Source organism: Staurois parvus, unplaced genomic scaffold (genome assembly GCF_062004578.1).
Source record: "Staurois parvus isolate SC_StPar_1 unplaced genomic scaffold, SC_StPar_1.0 ptg000157l, whole genome shotgun sequence".
NCBI classification, from domain to species: domain Eukaryota; kingdom Metazoa; phylum Chordata; class Amphibia; order Anura; family Ranidae; genus Staurois; species Staurois parvus.
In genome coordinates this window covers 5,685,647-5,704,544 of record NW_028317953.1, presented here as the reverse complement: position 1 = coordinate 5,704,544, position 18,898 = coordinate 5,685,647, and the positions used below count along the sequence as shown (strand labels likewise).

General features: G+C 42.4%; 1 protein-coding gene across 3 annotated transcripts in view; it reads right to left on the bottom strand.

The window, feature by feature from the left end:
- Positions 1 to 18,898, bottom strand: part of KCTD1 (potassium channel tetramerization domain containing 1) — a 190,977-nt gene that overhangs the window by 40,939 nt on the left and 131,140 nt on the right. For all 3 annotated transcript variants that reach the window (XM_089675703.1, XM_089675702.1, XM_089675701.1), the window contains exon 2: positions 4,359 to 4,537. In XM_089675703.1, the coding sequence (XP_089531829.1) occupies positions 4,359 to 4,537 (179 nt within the window). The remainder of the gene's footprint in view (positions 1 to 4,358; positions 4,538 to 18,898) is intronic.

The following is an 18,898-nucleotide window of genomic DNA, read 5'->3' as shown; positions in this document are numbered from 1 at the left end:
CTGTTCAGTGTGCTTACTGGATAGATACAGCATGATGCAATGTTCACTCTACACAGTCTACCAAAAGTAAGGGGTTAATTAAAGGGTCAGTTTGGACAGTAGAAACAGTTTAACCTTCATAAATAGCCTTCCAAAGCCCACCCAAGGTACTCTATTCACTTCAGTAGAATGCAGGGGAGGCATCAGGGATCTAATAGACCCCTGATGTCTCATAAAGAGAACCTGTAACAGCAAAATGCTATCGCAAAGGGGGCTATTGGCCCCTATGTGATAACAATAAAGTTAATTTAAAAATATGTATAATAAAAGTAACAAAAAAAATGTTAAAGCCCCACATACATACACATGAGAACAATATAATGTATTCTTGGTGCGCCTATGCATGTAAACGACAATGTTAAATACGAACATGAAAGTTGGAGTGAGTGCAATAATTTTAGGCCCATCATTTGCAGTTAACCAAACTGATAACCTATAAAGGCTTTTTAAAGTGATACCTATGGACAAAGTTGGGTACCAAAGTTTGTCACAGATTCATTGGCATGTGCACAATTTTAAGGCTTGACATGTTGAATATCCGTTTACACACAACATCTCATCTTTTATGTATTACAATAAAAATTGAGTAATATACTGTGTTAACTTTGCGTTTTTTTTTTAACCAAAAATATTTGTATTTGAAAATTTGTGCACAAATACCACGTGACATAAAAAATTGTACTGCCACTAGGATATTTGCTTTCAGAAAATATATACAGTGTGGGGGGGTTTAACTAACCTTCAGGCTTAAAATGTGCATTCTAACGTGTACAAAAATGGACAAAATATTCTGGTAGACAAGTGCTTAAGCAGCACAATATGACATACAAATAAGCCTTTAAAAACAATTATGCTTATATGCATGTTGAGTAATAATTACCCATATTCTGTCACTTCATATATTTCCATAGTAGGGCAATGCATGTCACGTACAGTGCATCCAGAAAGTATTCACAGCGCTTAACTTTTGCCACATTTTGTTTTGTTATGGCCTTATTCCAAAATTATTCTCAAGAATGATCAGTGGGAACAGGATGCACCAGTTTTGAGTGTCATGGCAAAGGCTGTGAATATTTATTTACATGTGTTTTTTTTTTTTTAAATAAATTGCAAATATTTCAAAATAAACTTCTTTCACATTGTCATTATGGGGTATTGTTTGTAGAATGTTGAGGGGAAAAAAATGAATTTAATCCATTTTGGAATAAGGCTGTAACATAACAAAATGTGGCAAAGGTTAAGCGCTGTGAATACTTTCTGGATGCACTGTAGTTCTAAAACTCCGTTGTACTACAAAGCACACTGGTAGGTAAAAGTCCTGTGTAGGTTTGACAGTTGTAGGGACATTACATACTGTATTCCCTTTTCTTTTTCATCAGACCTTTAAGTGAAGCATATACTGTAAAGTACTGTGTAAAACATTAATTAACTATCTTCTGCATTTATATAGCATATCACTTGCAATGCTATACTTTTATGCTTAGAAAAAGCACAGAACATTTCAGTGCTACTGCATGTCTCCCTGTATTCAAGCTTTACCTTATTTGTAATAAGTTCTGATAACCTCTGAAGATTTTATACGAAATCTATTTAACTGAAATAACTCAATAACTCATTTAATGTCACAAATCAGTCCTTTTTTTGGGGGGGGGAGGGGGGGGGGGTTGTGACTGCATTATAATCATCTGTGTCATAGAAATAAACAAGCTATATGTTTATAACGTGACTGAAACAATTGGAATGCAATTCCTCATATATACATTGCAAATAAATTTTAATACATGAATAACACTTGTTTCTATTAAGGCAGCTGTAATCATCAAAAGTATTCTTAAAACGAGTCCATGATGCCGAAATTCGCTGTTTCAAAGTAATCTTCTGCCTAAAGAATCTTATGATTGCAAAACATTTGAAAATGTAAAAAATTCCTGGTCCCCATTGTACACATTGGTTTAATCTACTGACCCTAATGTCACTGCTGTGTCCTGTAGTAATGTAGGGGATGGGAGGAGGAACCACAGCACATGGGGTAACCAGGCATTCCTGGAAGTGTCAGACTCTGAAGACTCTTCGGGCAGCTAGTGCTATCTCTTCAATGCAGTGAAGTTTGGCAGGTGTGGCAAGTGGGCAGCAGGGCAGGTATGACATGTTCGTTGAAAGGACTCTTTCCTTTTTTTTTAGCGAAAGAGCTGCTTTAAGCACTAAAAATGCTGTCCAATGAGGAGAGCTCTATAGTTGAAAAACCTATTTCTAATATCTTTAAACCCTAGCTCCAGACAGAAAATATCCTTGCAGTGGGTCCCTCCCCTAAAGGTAATGGAATGAGCTGTAATATGCCATTCCTCGCTCCAACAGACTTCCCCCATAATCTGCAACCAGTCCCCTGAAGCCTCTTCTATAAGGCACTCCAGCCTGCGGTTGCATTGCAATTTCAATAGATACAACGCAGAACCAAAGAGATGTCCACAAACCCGAAGCTTTAGAGGTAAGAGATGAGCGCTAGAAGCCTGCCGGAGTGAGAAGTGAAGAATGAGGTATTATACCTACCCCTAGACTTAACAAGCATTTACTCCTGCAGTGCAAGGGAGTCCCACAGCAAAGTATATGTTTTTGTTTTGATCCCGGAGTTCAGCTTTAAAGCTTTGTCAGTTTATGTATGGCCAGTCCCCAAAAAAAGCTCCCACAAAAAAAAAAAAAAAAAAAAAAAAAAAAAAAAAAAAAAAAAAAAAAAAAAAAAAGGTATATGGATAAGCTTTCTACAGAAATAGAATTTTCCCATAAGCAGAATATATTTGCATACAGTGTTTTACAAATCTTCATAAGATCTATGAAAATAGCTTAAAGACAAAAACACAGCTGAAAAGAAACGAGATCCACGCCAACGATTAGTTGTTGAACAATAAGTTGCAGGGCCAGTGTTAATGGTATACAATGATTACCAGAGTTCCAGGAAAAACGTGTTGCTGGAAATTCTGGGAAGGAATCTGAGAAACTGGCATATTTATGTCTGAGTACTATACACACCCTGAAAATCGCCCAAGGCCCAAAGCAACTGAAAAAATCCAAGTACATTTCATTGTGCAATAGGTGCCAGCCTATAAAATATATAAAAAAAGCCAAAGCTTTTATTTTCTATCAGTTGGTTCTTCTTGGCATTCTATGCTATGGGTGACCATCAATTGTGATAGCTAAAACTACAGTAGGAAACAGTTCAGACCTGGCCATTTTGCCCACTGCGGTCAAAACATAAAAATGCTTATCCTTATGAATTTAATAAAATGCTGGGCAATCCTCATCAGTTGGGGAGCACTTGTTTATTTGTGCTCTGGCAGCAAGATGGCTGTGTGCATGTACAAAACTTAAAGTTTGTAAAGGGAAGTTTTTTTTTTTTTCTTTATAATAACAAACATACTTGCCTGATCCTCCTCTTCTGGGATTTTGGAGTCCCCCACTGGCGCTCCTGGCTCCAAACCCCTGCCAAGTGACCCCATAACAAGCTGCTTGCTATGGAGGCACTCATGCGGGTTCAATCCCAAGTCACACTCTGCATGTTCACAGATGCACAGAGCTTGACTTGGCCCTGTCCTTTGCTCTCTTCTCACAAGCTGTGATAGACAGCAGCAGGATCCAATGGCTCCCACTGCTGCCTCCGTGTCCTGTGAAAAGGGAAAGACCAGAGAGAGACACTGCTCTTGGGCACAACGCTGAATCAAGACTGGGCTCAAGTATAAGGAGGTGCTGGGGGGGAGGGGGAGCTGCACACAGGTTTAATGCAGAAAATGTATTAAGGTAAAAAAACCTTCTACCTTTGCAACCACTTTCGTTGCCATTGCCAGTCTACTGGTGTGGCCACAAAAGAGTAAACCATGGAAGAAAAGTGTATTTTTGCCCTCTATAGCAATCCCGTTGCTGGAGAGTTGTCGCCAACATCAGGATTGCGATGTTTCATAAGCTCAACTAAGGTTACTCATTTTTACAACCTCCAGACCTGGACCCAAAGTATTGAAGGCCTGGACCCGTAACTCAGGAAGCCTAGAGGTCTAGATGCCCTGGCATCAGTTATAACAGCCAGCAGTTACAATACACAACTAGCATTTTAAGGAGAAAGTCAGCAGTGGCAGCTCCTGTAATTCATTCAACCTTTTTAGACTGTTTCAAACATGCTTTTGCAGATTTACTCTGATACATATGCACCCCCCCCCCCCCCCAAATATGACTGGAAAATGTCTGCTCTCAATCCTTAATAAAACACTTTACAACTGCCAGCAGATACACTTGTTTTATTTACCATACTTCCCCAACAAGTTCAGCATTCTTACCTGGAATCTGGGTATTTTGTTAGCGTTGCCAAACTGCTTGTGTACATGTGACCACCAACATCAATGTGAACTGGCGCATTGGATTTAGTGAGCTGAGCTGGGGTAGGAATGCCTTGATTGTTCAGGGGAGAAGCGGGTGATCTGGTGATCAGAGGTCTTGACATGTTGGGTCGAGTATCCTGGGAAAATAAATTATAAATAAATGTAAAGTTATATTATACCGGGATAATCTCATCCAATAAAGAGCCAACAAACCTAAAAAAGGAAACAAAGAATGTCAGTCCTAAATGGGCTTATGCAAGAATCTGAATATTAAGTCTTAAAAGGAATAATCTGCATTAAGAGAAATACATAGCCACTGCTGACTTCTTGCTGAAAATGCTAGTGATCAGATTGTCACTTACTTTTATACGTAGATAGATTCCTCTATCTACATAAACGAGGTGGATGGAGAATACACTGATCAGCTGCTGATCAACAAAAGTTTTCCAGAGTTTCCATTCAACTTCTGTCAAGCAGGGAAGTCCACATACTGATCAAAAATTAGCCAGTCCCCGGAGAACTGATCAAATTTCAATCATAGAATGGCCAGCATAAGTCACTGATGCAGAACAAGCAAGAAACATGTAAAGTCAGTACTCATGACCTATATCCTGCATAAGTAATTCAGGAGATTGGAAGCCATGGGGTCAGCATGAAAGGTAGACAGCTAACATTCTCGGAAGGAGGTCTACAGTGGCAGTCTCCATATTAAAGCTTAGGTGCAGACAAAAAAAAACCCCAAAAAATCAGCATAGGGCGCATTACTTAGACAGTAGGATGTGTCCCTTGTGCTGATGCCTCCTATTTTGAAATCCTCCTCCCTCAATGCCCGACCCCTACAATCATCCAGTGCAGCGAGGCTTAAAGGGGCTGTTACAGGATTTCATTAGGAGAGCCCGACTATACCCACTCTTTCCACCCACCTGTTCCATTCACAGAAGCTGCAATACAGCTTCAATGAATGAAATGTAATCCTCCGTTCTTAGGTCCTGTTTCATTCACAGGTGATGCACTGGATACATTCGCTGCCACTGCGCTCTTGCTGGGTGTCCAGTGTGTGCTCATACCTTTAAGGAGAGGTGAGCTTTCTCCAGGCATACCTGCCCTTAATCTATCCTTTATTATATATGTACTCCAAGGTGACTCTCAAAATTATAGTTAGGACTGCAGTCCACTGGGGTGTCATGACATGACCGCTGCAGTTTACACATACATTTTCAAATGTGTGCAAACTAAACCCCTTGTTTTTAACTTGGATTGTTAGACAGGGTTGATTCGGATTGTTGCAGGCTGGCTGGTAAATGAGCCGAGAATTTTAGTTTGTTGCTTTGTAACCCGTTTCATTCACAGAAGCTGTAATATGGGTTCCATGAATGGTGGAGATGGGCAGAAAGGGCAAGCATGGTTGGGCTCTCTTGATGAGAGCCTGTGACAGCCCCTTAGTTGTATTAACCCCTGCTGCTGTGGGTATATATGAAGGAGTTCACTAAAAAGAAAAGGCTGCACTTAAAGCGGAGCTCCACCCAAAAGGGGAAGTTCCGCTTTAAGGACTGCTCCCTCGCTCCCCATTAAGGTTTGGCACCTTTTGGGGAGCGGGTACCCGAATTTGACAGGTACCCACTCCCACTTCCGGTCCGATCACCTAGGCAATCGGAAGGGGAAGGTGTTCTCCCTCCCTATAGTCTTTTGGGACATGATAGGTCCCAGAAGACTACAGGACCATTCATGAAGCGCAGTGCTACTAGCGCATGTGCAGTGGGTACCCGGCTGTGAAGCCACAAGCTCTCACAGCTGGCTGCCCACACTGAAGATGCCGGCCTCCTGGAATACAGGTTGGCCGGTGAAACGAGCTTCGGGGTACATACTATGAGACCGAGGAACAGGTAAGTGGCTATTTTTTAAAAGTCAGCAGCTACAGTTTTTGATAGGTTGAGTGGAACTCTGCTTTAAGCTTCACGCTCAATACAGCTTATCTTTAAAGCTGAACTCCCGGCATATATACAAACTGCAAAGTATGTAGATACGTGTGTATAGTACATGCTACTGTATATATGTATGAAAATCATTAAAGTAACACTAAAGGCTCATTTTTTAAACTAACAAACACATTATACTTACCTGCTCTGTGCAATGGTACTACCTTCTCTGTGCCTCTTCTTTGGTACCCCTTCAGAGCTCCTGGCTCCTCCTCCCTGTTAAGTGTTCCCAGAGCAAGCTGCTTGCTCTTGTGCATACCTGCTCCCGAGCCCCACTCTGTGTGCCAACAAGACACACAGTGCAGCTCAGGACCACCCCCCACCCCGCACTGGCTGTATCTGAGCCAATGAGGAGACAGAGACCCGGGAAAGCTGCTGCTCCTGTGCACAGTGCTGGATCAAGATAGGGTTCAAGTATTAGGTAAAAAAACTTCAATCTTTACAACCACTTTAGGAAAATTAGTGTAAGTACTTGAATTTGTGTTGCGTTCAGCCTTCAATAATTCCTTGCACATCAGCACTCAAAGTGAGAGCAGCAGGGCATGCACAAACCAAAGCAAAACAGATTACAGAGAAGGTACTGACTCTTGACTCTGCAGCTGCTCCGTCGTTTTCCAGTCAGCAGGCTGGAAGGGTGTTATTGACATTCTATTTTGCTGTTGCAGTAAAGCTCAATTGTCTGGATCACAAGACTGGCTAAATAGATTTACAAATCCTTCAACAGATAAAATAGTTTCTGTATAAGTAGTTCAACTGTGTATGTTTGCGGATTCTCTGGGATTTAGCGTTATCTTTCAATATGAATATTAGACAATATATGTAATACAGATTACAATACATGTTTTTCATTTGGAATCTATGAAGACCGATCTTTGTATACACCTTGACTTATGAAAGTAATTCTCAAGGTGACCTTTACAAGAACAAACTAGCCCAATGAAAGCACTATGGGATACCATTATCAAATGCTATGAAAAGTCTGATGAACAGCTCTCACTGTCATACATCACAGCCCTGTGGGAAACAACATTTATCTAGAGATTAATTTAAGCAAAGAGCAGTCAAAATGGAACAAAATTAAAAGTTTTTTTCCCAAAAATCGCTGTAGGCATACAGTCTAATCGCACACTAATATGCAAGTGCTGGGAGACTATGAATGTTTAAGAGCAATCATTTAGCAAGAACATAGACAGAACTACATAATAAAACCCCCTTTGATGGTTCTTGTGAGGTCCATGACATGACAAAATAACTCAGATTCTAAGTGCCAAACAACAACCTACTGATTAACAAAATTCTTAATAAGAAAACCTACTTGGTTGACTTTTGGAACATCCCAGCATATAGGAATAAGTGGATACAAAGACGGTATGGAAAGTGTAACAAGAGAAGAATTTATTTCCCATTCCCTTTAACCGCCTCCCGCCCGCCATATAGTCCAATTATGGACGCAAGGCGGTTCTCTTGTTCTCTCATAGGACGTCCTCCCATTCTCACCGCGCATGTGCAGCTCCTGGAGCATGCAGCGCAGTGATCGGCAGTGCGCTGTGTCCCTTGGACACAGCGGATCACCGATCAACGGAAAGAGCCGAAAGATGTCGGCTCGGTCATGTGATCAGCTGTGTCCAATCACAGTTGATCGCATGTAAACAGGGAAATGCCGGTTATCAGCATTTCTCTCCTCACAAGCTGTCACGCTGACAGCTCGTGAGGAGAGGAGACCTGGTAATCAGCATTCCTCGGAGGGGACATGTGCACTGATCATCAGGGCACTGATGATCAGTGTAGCCCCAGCAGTGCCACCTGTCAGTGTCCATCAGTGCCAGCTCTCAGTGCTCATCCATGCCACCTGCCAGTGCCCATCAGTGCCACATCAATGCCTACCAGTGTACATCAATGCCACATATCAGTGCCCATCTGAGCTGCCTTTCAGTGTCACCCATCAGTGCCAGCCAGTGCCACCTATCAATGCCAATCAGTGCCACCTATCAGTGCTGCCAATCAATGCCACCTATCAGTGCTGCCAACCAGTGTGCATCAGTGCCACCTATCAGTGCCCATCAGTGATGCCTGTCAATGCCCATCAGTGCCACCTACCAGTGCCTCCTCATCAGTGCCTATCAGTGCCACCTATCAGTGTCCATCAGTGCAGCCTATCAGTGCCCATCACTACAGCCTCATTAGCGCACATCAGTGAAGGAGAAAAATCACTTATTTACAAAATGTTATAACAAAAACTAAGAAAAAACGTTTTTTTTCCAAAATTCTCAGTGGTTTTTGGTTTGTTTAAGAAAAAATAAAAAACCCAGAGGTGATTAAATTCCACCAAAATAAAGCTCTATCACAAAAAAAAAGATAAAAATTTCATATGGGTACAGTGTTGCATGACCGCGCAATTGTCATTCAAAGTGTGACAGCGCTGAAAGCTGGAAATTGGCCTGGGCAGGAAGGGGGTATAAGTGCCCTGTAGGTTAGTGGTTAAATACATTAATGCACCATCTTCCAACTGATATTATTGTACTAAACTAAATTTTTTTTTGCCTGGTTGTTGTGGGCAGCAATGTAAGGTGGGTTGAATTCCATAAATAGTGAGCATTTTAATGACAATAAATACTAATAAACTAAATCACATGAATAGGAAACAAAAAAAAAAAAGATCACTGCTGAACTAAGAGGCAACATAAATTGCTATAGGTTATTTTTAGGCAAATTGACCCCAGTTTGGAAATATTGGAGAGCAGACATCCTCAAGGTAACATCCAGCTAAATGGCCTAATGCCTGCCGGGCACTGCTCCAAGGGGACATGCCTAAGCCTATGCAAATATCAACTTTCAAAAAGTCAATATGTGAATAGCAACCTTTTTGCTGGCAATGGTGGTCATAGCTTAGCTTTAGTGAGAAACCAGAAATATGAGCAACAGCATATGATAATTATTTGTAAAGGGATATTTTTAATTTACAATTACTTTACTGTCCTACAAATGGACAGATAAATGATGGTGTTCTCTTTTATATACTGCTGCCTTATTAGGATCATATACCATAAATATAAAAATGATCTTAACACCCAGTTGTACACTCCAATAAAGTTTAACTCAAGCAAAAACATTTTTTGTATAGCTTTATCAATTAGATAAACAGTGAAAAACATTTGGCACAAGATTATTATTATACAGTATTTATATAGCGCCAAAAGGTTTGCTCAGCGCTGTACATTGTAGTGGGGGACAGTACATGGGACAATACAGTAACAAAACAATACACGAGGGGTTCGGGGGCCCTGCTCTTTCGAGCTTACAATCTAGGAGGGAGGGGATAGTGGTACAGGAGGAGATGGCTGAGGGGGATGGAGTGGTAGGAGGAGTAGAGGAGATTGGCTGTTGGGTAAGGGTGGGGTAGGCTTCCCTGAAGAGATGCGCCTGAAGGTGAGGAGGGAAGGTGACAGTCTGATGGATTGGGGTAGTGAGTTCCAGAGGATGGGGGAAGTCCTGGAGAAGTCCTGCAGTCGGGCGTGGGAGGAGGAGACCATGGAGCTAGAAAGTAGGAGGTCTTGTGAGGAGCGAAGAATACGGGTTGGGTGGTATTTGGGCATCAGGTCGGAGAGGTAGTTTGGGGCAGCGTTATGACTGGCTTTGTATGTCAATGTTAATAGTTTGAATTTAATGCGTTGGGCAATCGGAAGCCAGTGAAGGGAATGGCAGAGGGGGGTGGCAGAAGTGGAGCGAATGGTAAGTTGGATGAGTCTGGCCGCTGAGTTCAGGATGGACAAAAGGGGAGATAGCCTGTGTTGGGGTAGGCTGGTGAGAAGGGAGTTGCAGTAGTCCAGACGTGAGATAATAAGGGAGTGAACGAGTTGTTTAGTAGTGTCTGGGGTTAGGAACGTACGTATCTTGGAGATGTTGCGGAGGTAGAGCCTGCATGAAGTTGCCAGCGATTGGACATGAGGTTGGAAGGATAGGTTTGAGTCCAGGGTGACACCTAGGACTTTGGCTTGCGGGGTGGGATTGATGGTGGCGTTGTTGGTCGTGATGGAGAGGAAGGGGGGGCGCAGGCTGGAAGGAAAACTAGGAGCTCGGTTTTGGAAAGGTTCAATTTGAGGAAATGGAGCAACATCCAGTCTGAAATGTCATTCAGGAGGTGGGTGATACGGGCGGAGAGGTAAATTTCCGTGTCATCGGCGTAGAGGTGATAGTTGAAGCCGTGGGAGTGTATCAGTTTACCGAGGGAGGAGGTGTAGATGGAGAAAAGAAGGGGCCCGAGGACAGAGCCTTGGGGGACCCCAACAGAGAGGGGGAGAGAGGGGGAGGTGGTAGCGTTATAGGTAACGCTGAAGGAACGTTGGTATAGATAGGAGGAAAGCCAGGAGAGAGCAGAGTCTCTGATGCCAAGGGAGTGTAGTTTATGAAGGAGGAGGGGGTGGTCAACTGTGTTGAAGGCCGCGGAGAGGTCGAGGAGTAGGAGGACTGAGTAGTGGCTATTAGCTTTGGCGGTTAGCAGGTCATTAGTGATTTTGAGTAGGGCAGTTTCAGTGGAGTGTAGGGGACGGAAGCCAGACTGTAGTGGATCAAGGAGGTTATTGTCAGTGAGGTGGGAACTTAGGCGATTGTAGACTAAGCGCTCAAGGAGCTTGGATGTGAATGGCAGCAGGGAGATGGGTCTAAAGTTGTTCAGGTCGGTGGGGTCCAGGGAGGGTTTTTTGAGTATGGGGGTGATCTGCATATGCTTTAGGGGTGAGGGGAATGCGCCAGTAGAGAGGGAGAGATTGAAGATGTGGGTGAGGGAGCATAGGATGGAGGAGGGTGCCCGGAGGAGTTGTGTGGGGACAGAGTCAAGGGGGCAGTTAGAGGATGGGGAGATGGAGAACGCAATGAGGTTGTGGTCAGAGAGAGGGAAGGGGGTGTTAGTGAAGTTGTGGAGGGTGCAGAGATGAGAGAAAATGAGGTCCAGGGTGTTCCCATCGGAGTGGGTGGAGGACTGTGAGCACTGTGTGAGTGCAAAAGAAGAGGTTAAGTGGAGGAGTTGGGAAGTAGCTGGGTTGTTGACGTTGATAGGGATACTGAAGTCACCAAAGATGATGCTACAAGATGTAGCATTGTTACAAGACAACATAGGTAAAATGGGAAGATGAGTGGCTACAAGGCAAATAAGGTTTAATAATGAAAAATGTAAAGTTATGCACTTGGGTGGTAAAATACACAGGCAAAATACTCACAAGGAGGGTCTCCTCCTAGAGAATTTTTGATGCAAAAAAGACTTACGGGTCCTTGAAAACTATAGATGTAGCATAAGCATGCAAGGCTAAGAGATCAATTAATAATTCTACGCCTTAATAAAAAACAAAACACTGATTTGACCTCAACTACAGTATGCATTTCACATTTGGTCACCAATCTACAAAAAAGGATGTCCTTGAACTGGCAGGAGTTCAGCAAAGGGCAACAAAATATTAAGGAGGTTGGAAAACCTCTATTATGACAAACGATTACAAAGGTTACATTCGCTCCAGAGAAGAGCCACTTAAGAGGGGATATGATCAAAATGCACAAATATATGTGATTATAGTAACTGCAATAAGGGGAATTTCAACATACAGTACCTGTACATATCCACAGGCTCTTGCGATCAGATTCCTTGCAAGGTCCCAAAGTAAGGATAAAATAGGAAATCAGTGTATGATATTGGTGTAGTAGCTCTGAGGTTTATCCTAATGGCTCTGACTCTGTACAGGCAATGTAGAAAAATTTCCTTTGGATGCTTAAAAGCAGGGCATAAGGATTGTAGAAAAATGTGCTCATTGTGGTGGAATACCAAAACCATCTTCAGGAGAATGGATAGCCCTGGGCATAAGACAACCTTGTCATTGTGAATTAAGAGGAAAGCCTCTTTACAGAAACAGGCTGGCAGTTCAGAAACTTGTCTGACAGATGTGATGGCAACCAAAAAGGATATTGAGAGATCCTTTAGGGCAGGGGTAGGCAACCCACGGCTCTCCAGCTGTTGCAGGACTACAAGTTCCATCATGCCTCTGCAAGTCATAGCTGTAATGTCAGTTTTGTAATGTTGCAATGCCTCATGGGAAATGTAGTTCCACAACAGCTAGTAAGCCGCAGGTTGCCTACCCCTGCTTTAGGGGGAATGTCTCTGATAGGTTTATCAGGTGGTTTCTGCAGGGCAGAGAAACCACGTTGAGATCCCAAGGAAACACAAGGGAGAGTGAAGCCAGAGGTCTTTGAAAATTAATAAAGCTATGACCTTACCTTTAAGAGTGCTTAAAGCCAAAATCCGGTCAAGATCGGTTTGTAGAAAGGCCAGAATATAATCTAAAGTAATCTCTGGGATTGAAATGCTTGTGTTGCCACCAAACAAAAAAAGGATTTCCACATATGATAATAGTGCTTCCTGTAAAAAGCAAGGCAGGAATCACAGACTCAGAAACCTCTGCTCTTTAAGACCTGGGATTCATGCTGTTACAGCCAAAGACTGAGAAGCAGGATGGAATAGAGGGCCATGAGATAGAAGATCTGCCCTGTTGGAAAAAGGCCAGGTGTTGTCTGCTAGAAGTCTTAGTATATCTGTGTACCAGGTTCTTCTAGGCTAGTTTTGTGCAATTAGGATCACTGTTTTCTTCTCTTGCTCTTTTTTCTGGAGAAAATCAGGCAGAATTTGCACTGGAGTGAAGGTGTAAATTAACCTGAACTAAGACTAGGGGCAGACTGTAAGCTCCAAGGAGCAGGGCCCTCCTTTCCCTCTTGTATTGAACTGTATTGGTGCTGTATTGTCTCCTGTTATATTGTAAAGTGCTGAGCAAACTGTTGGCGCTATATAAATCCAGTATAATAATAGTAATAATATTAAGGCTAGAGGTAAACCGCTTCCTAGTTGTCTAGTTCTGGGATGTGGGTTGAGATCACTGGACATTTAGTTTCTGTTTGCCTCCTTCAAGGCAGCCTCCTTCAAGGCAACCAGGCTCCTGGTAGGGAAATTGATGGCTGATGTAGTGACAGAAAGGGGGGTCCAATGCTGCATTGTCAACAGGAGTGCTCAGAGTGACAAGATGTTGATGAGGAGCTTAGTTTTCCCCAGTGACCATTTTACTTGAATTGTTGGGGATTGGAACACTTCTACCCAGCCTGAGAGATTTGCATCTGTTGTGGTAACTTACTAGTGATAGGAAATGATGGACTTACTCACTGTTAAAGCAGGGGGGTGATCCACCAAGATATGGAATTCCTTGCTTGACTGTGCAGAAGCACAGGTAAAAATCGATTGCTGGAGCCTGCTTTTTCCATGTCGACAAGATGTTAAGTTGGAATTAGGTACTGCCTTCAAGGAAGCTACCATCAGGTCAGAACTCTCACATGGAATCTGATTGTGGGATGTCTCTTGGATCTCAATTTTTGATCATTGGGGTCTTGGAGAAAGAATTTTCTTTTCTGAGAGAAAGGCTTTGGTTTGGGATGTGTCCAGAACCAGATTCCAGAATTCCTGGGAAATGGAAGGCTGGAGAGGTGATTTGTTGAAATAGATTACCAGGTCGAAGGCCTGGAACATTTAATTTATCCTGTGGAGTCCTTTGAAGGTAGCAATCAAGATAGTTCTTAGAAGGACACTCTGGGAGCAGATGATATGCTGAAAGGCAGTGTGACAAAAAGTGGTTGTCACTGCTAATTGCAGAAAATGCTGATTGGGCATGTAAATGGGAACATGCACATAGGCATCTTGAATAGCTATAGATGCCATGCATCTCCCTGGTTTCTGTGAAGCAATAACTGACCTTGCAGATTCTATGCAAACTTTGGAAATTTGGAGGAATCAGTTGAAGGAATTTAAGTCCAGAATAGGATAAATCTCCCCATTGGGCTTTGCTATGGTAAACAGGTTTCAGTAGAATACTTTGAACCTGCGTTGTGGCAGTATTGGCACATCTGTCCTGTAACAAATCTTCATGACCAAAAGGGCAGGAGGAAGTACTTTTTAAGGGTTCCAAGTGTAAGTAGCGTTAAAGAATGTGACCAGTGGTGTGAGGCAACACCTGGTCATCCACCTGAGACTAAGCTTTGAGTGGTAGAGTTTGAAAAGTTTACACTGTAAGGTGAATACATTCCAAACATAGCTCCGTTTTTATAGCAATAGTCAGAAATACAGAATGACTGTCTTACCTGTCTACAACATTGGACTGTACATAAAGTCCAAGCTTTGCCTGTTAAGCATCCTGCAGCTAAATCAACGTGCTACACCAAGTGCCAAGGTGGGCTCTACTGATTAGAATTTACAATCTGATGAAGACATGTGGCCACAATTTAAGACTGGTGGAAAAAAGGTTTAGTCTGACACTGTGAAAGGGGTTCTTTACTGTAAGGTAAGTGAAAATCTGTAACTCCCATTCTCAGAAAGTGATATTAGCTAGTGTTAACAAAAAAAAAAAAAAAAAAAACCATTTTCTTTTTTTTTTTATAGACATTTTCCTCAGTAAGCACAATATACAAGATTATGGGAATTCCTAAACATTAAAACTCTCACATAGGTTGTAAAGAAATACACCTGTCTTTTTTCAACCTCATCAACTATGAAATAAGCGAAATCCCATCTGAGATAGCAGTCACTGAAATAAGTGTCACTATTAGAAGATTTCCCTTTCTTACCTGTTTGTACTGACCACTGTAAAATTTTGCATGCATCTCACTTTCTATATAGAGGGGATAAATCTCCCCCAACAGGGACATACACCTTAAAAATTCAACAGAGATTTGAACCCTTTTTTACTCTTAAAAATTTTTTTAAATGTGCAAGCTGGAGTTCTGCTTTAATGCAGAATTCTTACTGTAAAGATAAAAATGCAGCCTAAAAAAAGTGTGATTATAATTCAAGCACCTTGAGGGTTTATCTTACAGGGTCTAATATAACATTTAAATATCAGATCTGTCAAATAATCATCGATTTATGAAGTACAAACAGTGCTGAGATTTGCTGGCATATCTGACCATTCAAGAAACCTTCCCAACATTCTGATACATTTACATTAAGGTTACCAGATTTTGAAAATTAAATCCTGGAACACCCTACTTAGTACACCCACTTTTACCTCACCCTCTTTTGTAGCAACACCCCTAAAACGACATCCCTATTCTTGCCATTCCCTGAAACAATTGGTCACAGACTTTTGAAATGGTTAGACACTGAAAATATAAAGACAAAATACCTTTGACACCATAAGAAGGGATGATAAAGGGGTTAAATATAACCTGAACCTATGCTGCTATGGCAGTGGTCTTGGCACATCTCTTCTGTAGTTCTTTCTCCAAGAATAAGTGATGTAATTCAGCTCCACCTGCAGTGGTGGCCAAAGACTCTCAGACTCACTGAACATGTACAGGCCTAGCGTACCCACTCACATTCACTAAACTTCCCTGCGGTTGATGGGAACTGTAGTTTCCTTTTACTGCAGAGAGAGAGGAGAGGATATGATGCAAGCCCTGCAGAGCTGATCCTTGGCAGGGCAGATCCTGTTATCTTTTGAATTACAGAGATAAGGTCGTGAAAATTCAATTAGACTTTTCTCCTAAATGGTAGGGATTTTCAATATTGTATTAACTGTTTAGTGTTTTGTATAGGAGGTGTACTAATGGGTGATTTTTTTTTTGCTTATCCTGGAGTTCATTAAGTAACAGATTTCAGGAGTCAGGATTAGGTAATGCAGAGTGTTTAGGAGTCAGGATTAAGTAAAACACAGAAATCAAGGGTCAGATCAGGAGCAGGTAACTCATAGATTTCTAGTACTACCTTTGGCCACGCCTAACTTGTTGAAAAAGAACGAATTACAAGGCAATCTGTAAAAAAGTTTTGAAATTACAGAAAAATAACGTACTTAACCAGTATCGTGAAAAACTTCCTGATAATGATAACAATACATACTGTATAGTATATTATTATTATTCAGTATTTATATAGTGCCAAAAAGTTTGCTCAGCGCTGTACATTATAGTGGGAGACAGTACATGAGACAATACAGTAACAATACAATACACGAGGGGTTCGAGGGCCCTGCCCCTTGGCGCTTACAATCTAGGAGGGAGGGGATAGTGGTACAGGAGGAAATGGCTGTGGGGGATGGAGTGATGGAGATCGGCAGTTAGGTCAGGGCAGGGTAGGCTTCCCTAAAGAGATGGGTTTTCAGGATGTGCCTGAAGGCGAGGAGGGTAGGTGACAGTCTGATGGATTGGGGTAGTGAGTTCCAGAGGATGGGGGAAGCCCTGGAGAAGTCCTGGAGACGGGCATGGGAGAAGGAGACCAGGGAACTAGAGAGTAAGAGTGAGGAGCGGAGAGTATGTTTTGGGTGGTATTTGGATATCAGGTCGGTGAGGTAGTTTGGGTCAGTATTATGAATAGCTTTGTACGTCAATGTTAGTAGTTTGTATTTTTTCGGAAGTGGAGGGAATGACAGAGGGGGGTGGCGGATACGGAGCGGTTGGTAAGGTGGATGAGTCTGGCTGCAGAGTTCAGGATAGACTGAAGCGGGGATAGTCTGTGATGACGTAAGCCGGTGAGGAGGGAGTTGCAGTAGTCGAGTCGTGAGATAAGGGAGTGAATGAGTTGTTTAGTAGTGTCAGGGGTTAGGAACGAACGTATTTTAGTATATCATTTTGAATCCAATAAAACACAAAAAACTTAAAGTGATTCTAAAGGTTAGTATTTTTTTAAATTTTAAAATAACAAACATGTCATTCTTACCTGCAAAACCACTGCATAGAGCAGCCTGGCGCCTCTTCTTGGGTCCCCAGCCAGCGTTGAGCTCCCACTGACTAAACTGCTTATGCTAGGGGCATGCCTAAGTGCTCGCTCCCAAGCCAGCTCCCTCCTCACTGGCTGCCAATGGCTCCCGCTGCTGTGTCTCATCCAATGAGGAAAGAGACCCAGGAGAGCCGAGGCTCCCATACACAGTGACTGATAAAGATTAGTCTCAGGTAAGTATTAGTGGGGCTACAGGGGGAGCTGCATACTGAAGGTTTTTTGCACAGAATGCATGAGGGTAAAAAAAAATCTTCACCCTTTACAACCACTTTAAGAAAGTAGGGATACTAGGTAAAAGCTTGGTGCATGTAGATAAGTTAATTAGCACACAAAGGTAATCTGAATGGAATCCCTATATGGAATGTGTATGCAGTTTTGCACTTTACATCTGAGAAACCTAGGGACATGGTTACTCAGTGTGCAAAAACGTTGTTCCTGGAAGAGCAGATTAAGGAAAGGACCCAGTGCTGGCTGGTTTGTCCCAGGGGTGGGACGACTGGGTGTGAACCGGTGATCATGGCTAAGTGGATGATTTGGCAATACCTCCTTAAATTATCATCACGGTGCACAAGATGAGACAAAATATCATGAGTCATTTACCTGGTAATTAAATCTGGATATCTGGGGATTCAATAGAAAAGAATTGGCATTAAAATAAATTTTATTATGGGATGGTACTAAGTAAACATACTGGTTTGAAAGTCCACTGTACAAGCTAATAGATCATTGTGCTGGAGGGGGGTCTTTTGAATGCCTAAGCAGAGTTTTAATGTGTTTGATAATAACACCACCCTGTCATCTCCTTCTGTAACATATGGGAAAGTTCAGAAGTTCTCAGTGCAGCAGACGAAGTTAGAGGCATACGGTATTCCTTTCAAATCAAATGGTATTTTTCTGTATAAGTAGCGTTTCTAAACTGGTTCTAAAGCCTTAAAGTGGTTGTAAAGCCTTACATATACCCAGTGAAGTGACTAGCCTTAGGTGATACACAGAGATGAAACAAATCATCCTACATAAGTTGTACCTGTTTGTCTGCAGTATTCTCTTCATCCGTTCAAACTCCAGAATTTATAAAGCTTGTCCAGAAAAAAGTGGGTGGGGAGCTGAAGGCACACTCTGCAGATCTCACTGAGAAGAGCTCTAAGAGCCGATTGGAGGGAAGGGACACATACCCTTTACACAGGACACAGGAACAGAGATGAGGGTGTGTGCTGGAGGTCCTTCCCCTGTCATCTTTTACTGTCAGGAAAACTTGTCAGAAGTGACTCATGCTGATAGCAGAGAGAAGAGGCAGCAGACAGAAATGACACTTAGTGAACTTAATTGAGACAAGAACACCCTATAGAGGGATATACTCTGTTCATATTTCATGTCTGGGGTTTACAACTACTTTATCATTTTTCACCTTAATACATTCCCTATAATAAAGTAAAAAATGTTCCATTACCAGTATCACCCCCCCTCCCCTTTTACCTGAGTCCAACTGGCTCATGCTACTGTCAATCAAATCCTGTGATGAAGAAGCAAGGGCTCAGGGCCAAGTCATACTGTCTATCTATGGATGCAGGCAGCATGGCTTGGGATCAAGCCTGCAGGTAGATCCCCATAGGAAGCGGCTTCCTCTGGGGGCCCACAGAGAAGAGAAGCCAGGAGTGCTGGTGGAATACCCCAGAAGAGGAGGCTCAGGGCCATTCTGTGCAATTTCATTGCACAGAGAAGGTAAGTATAAACCT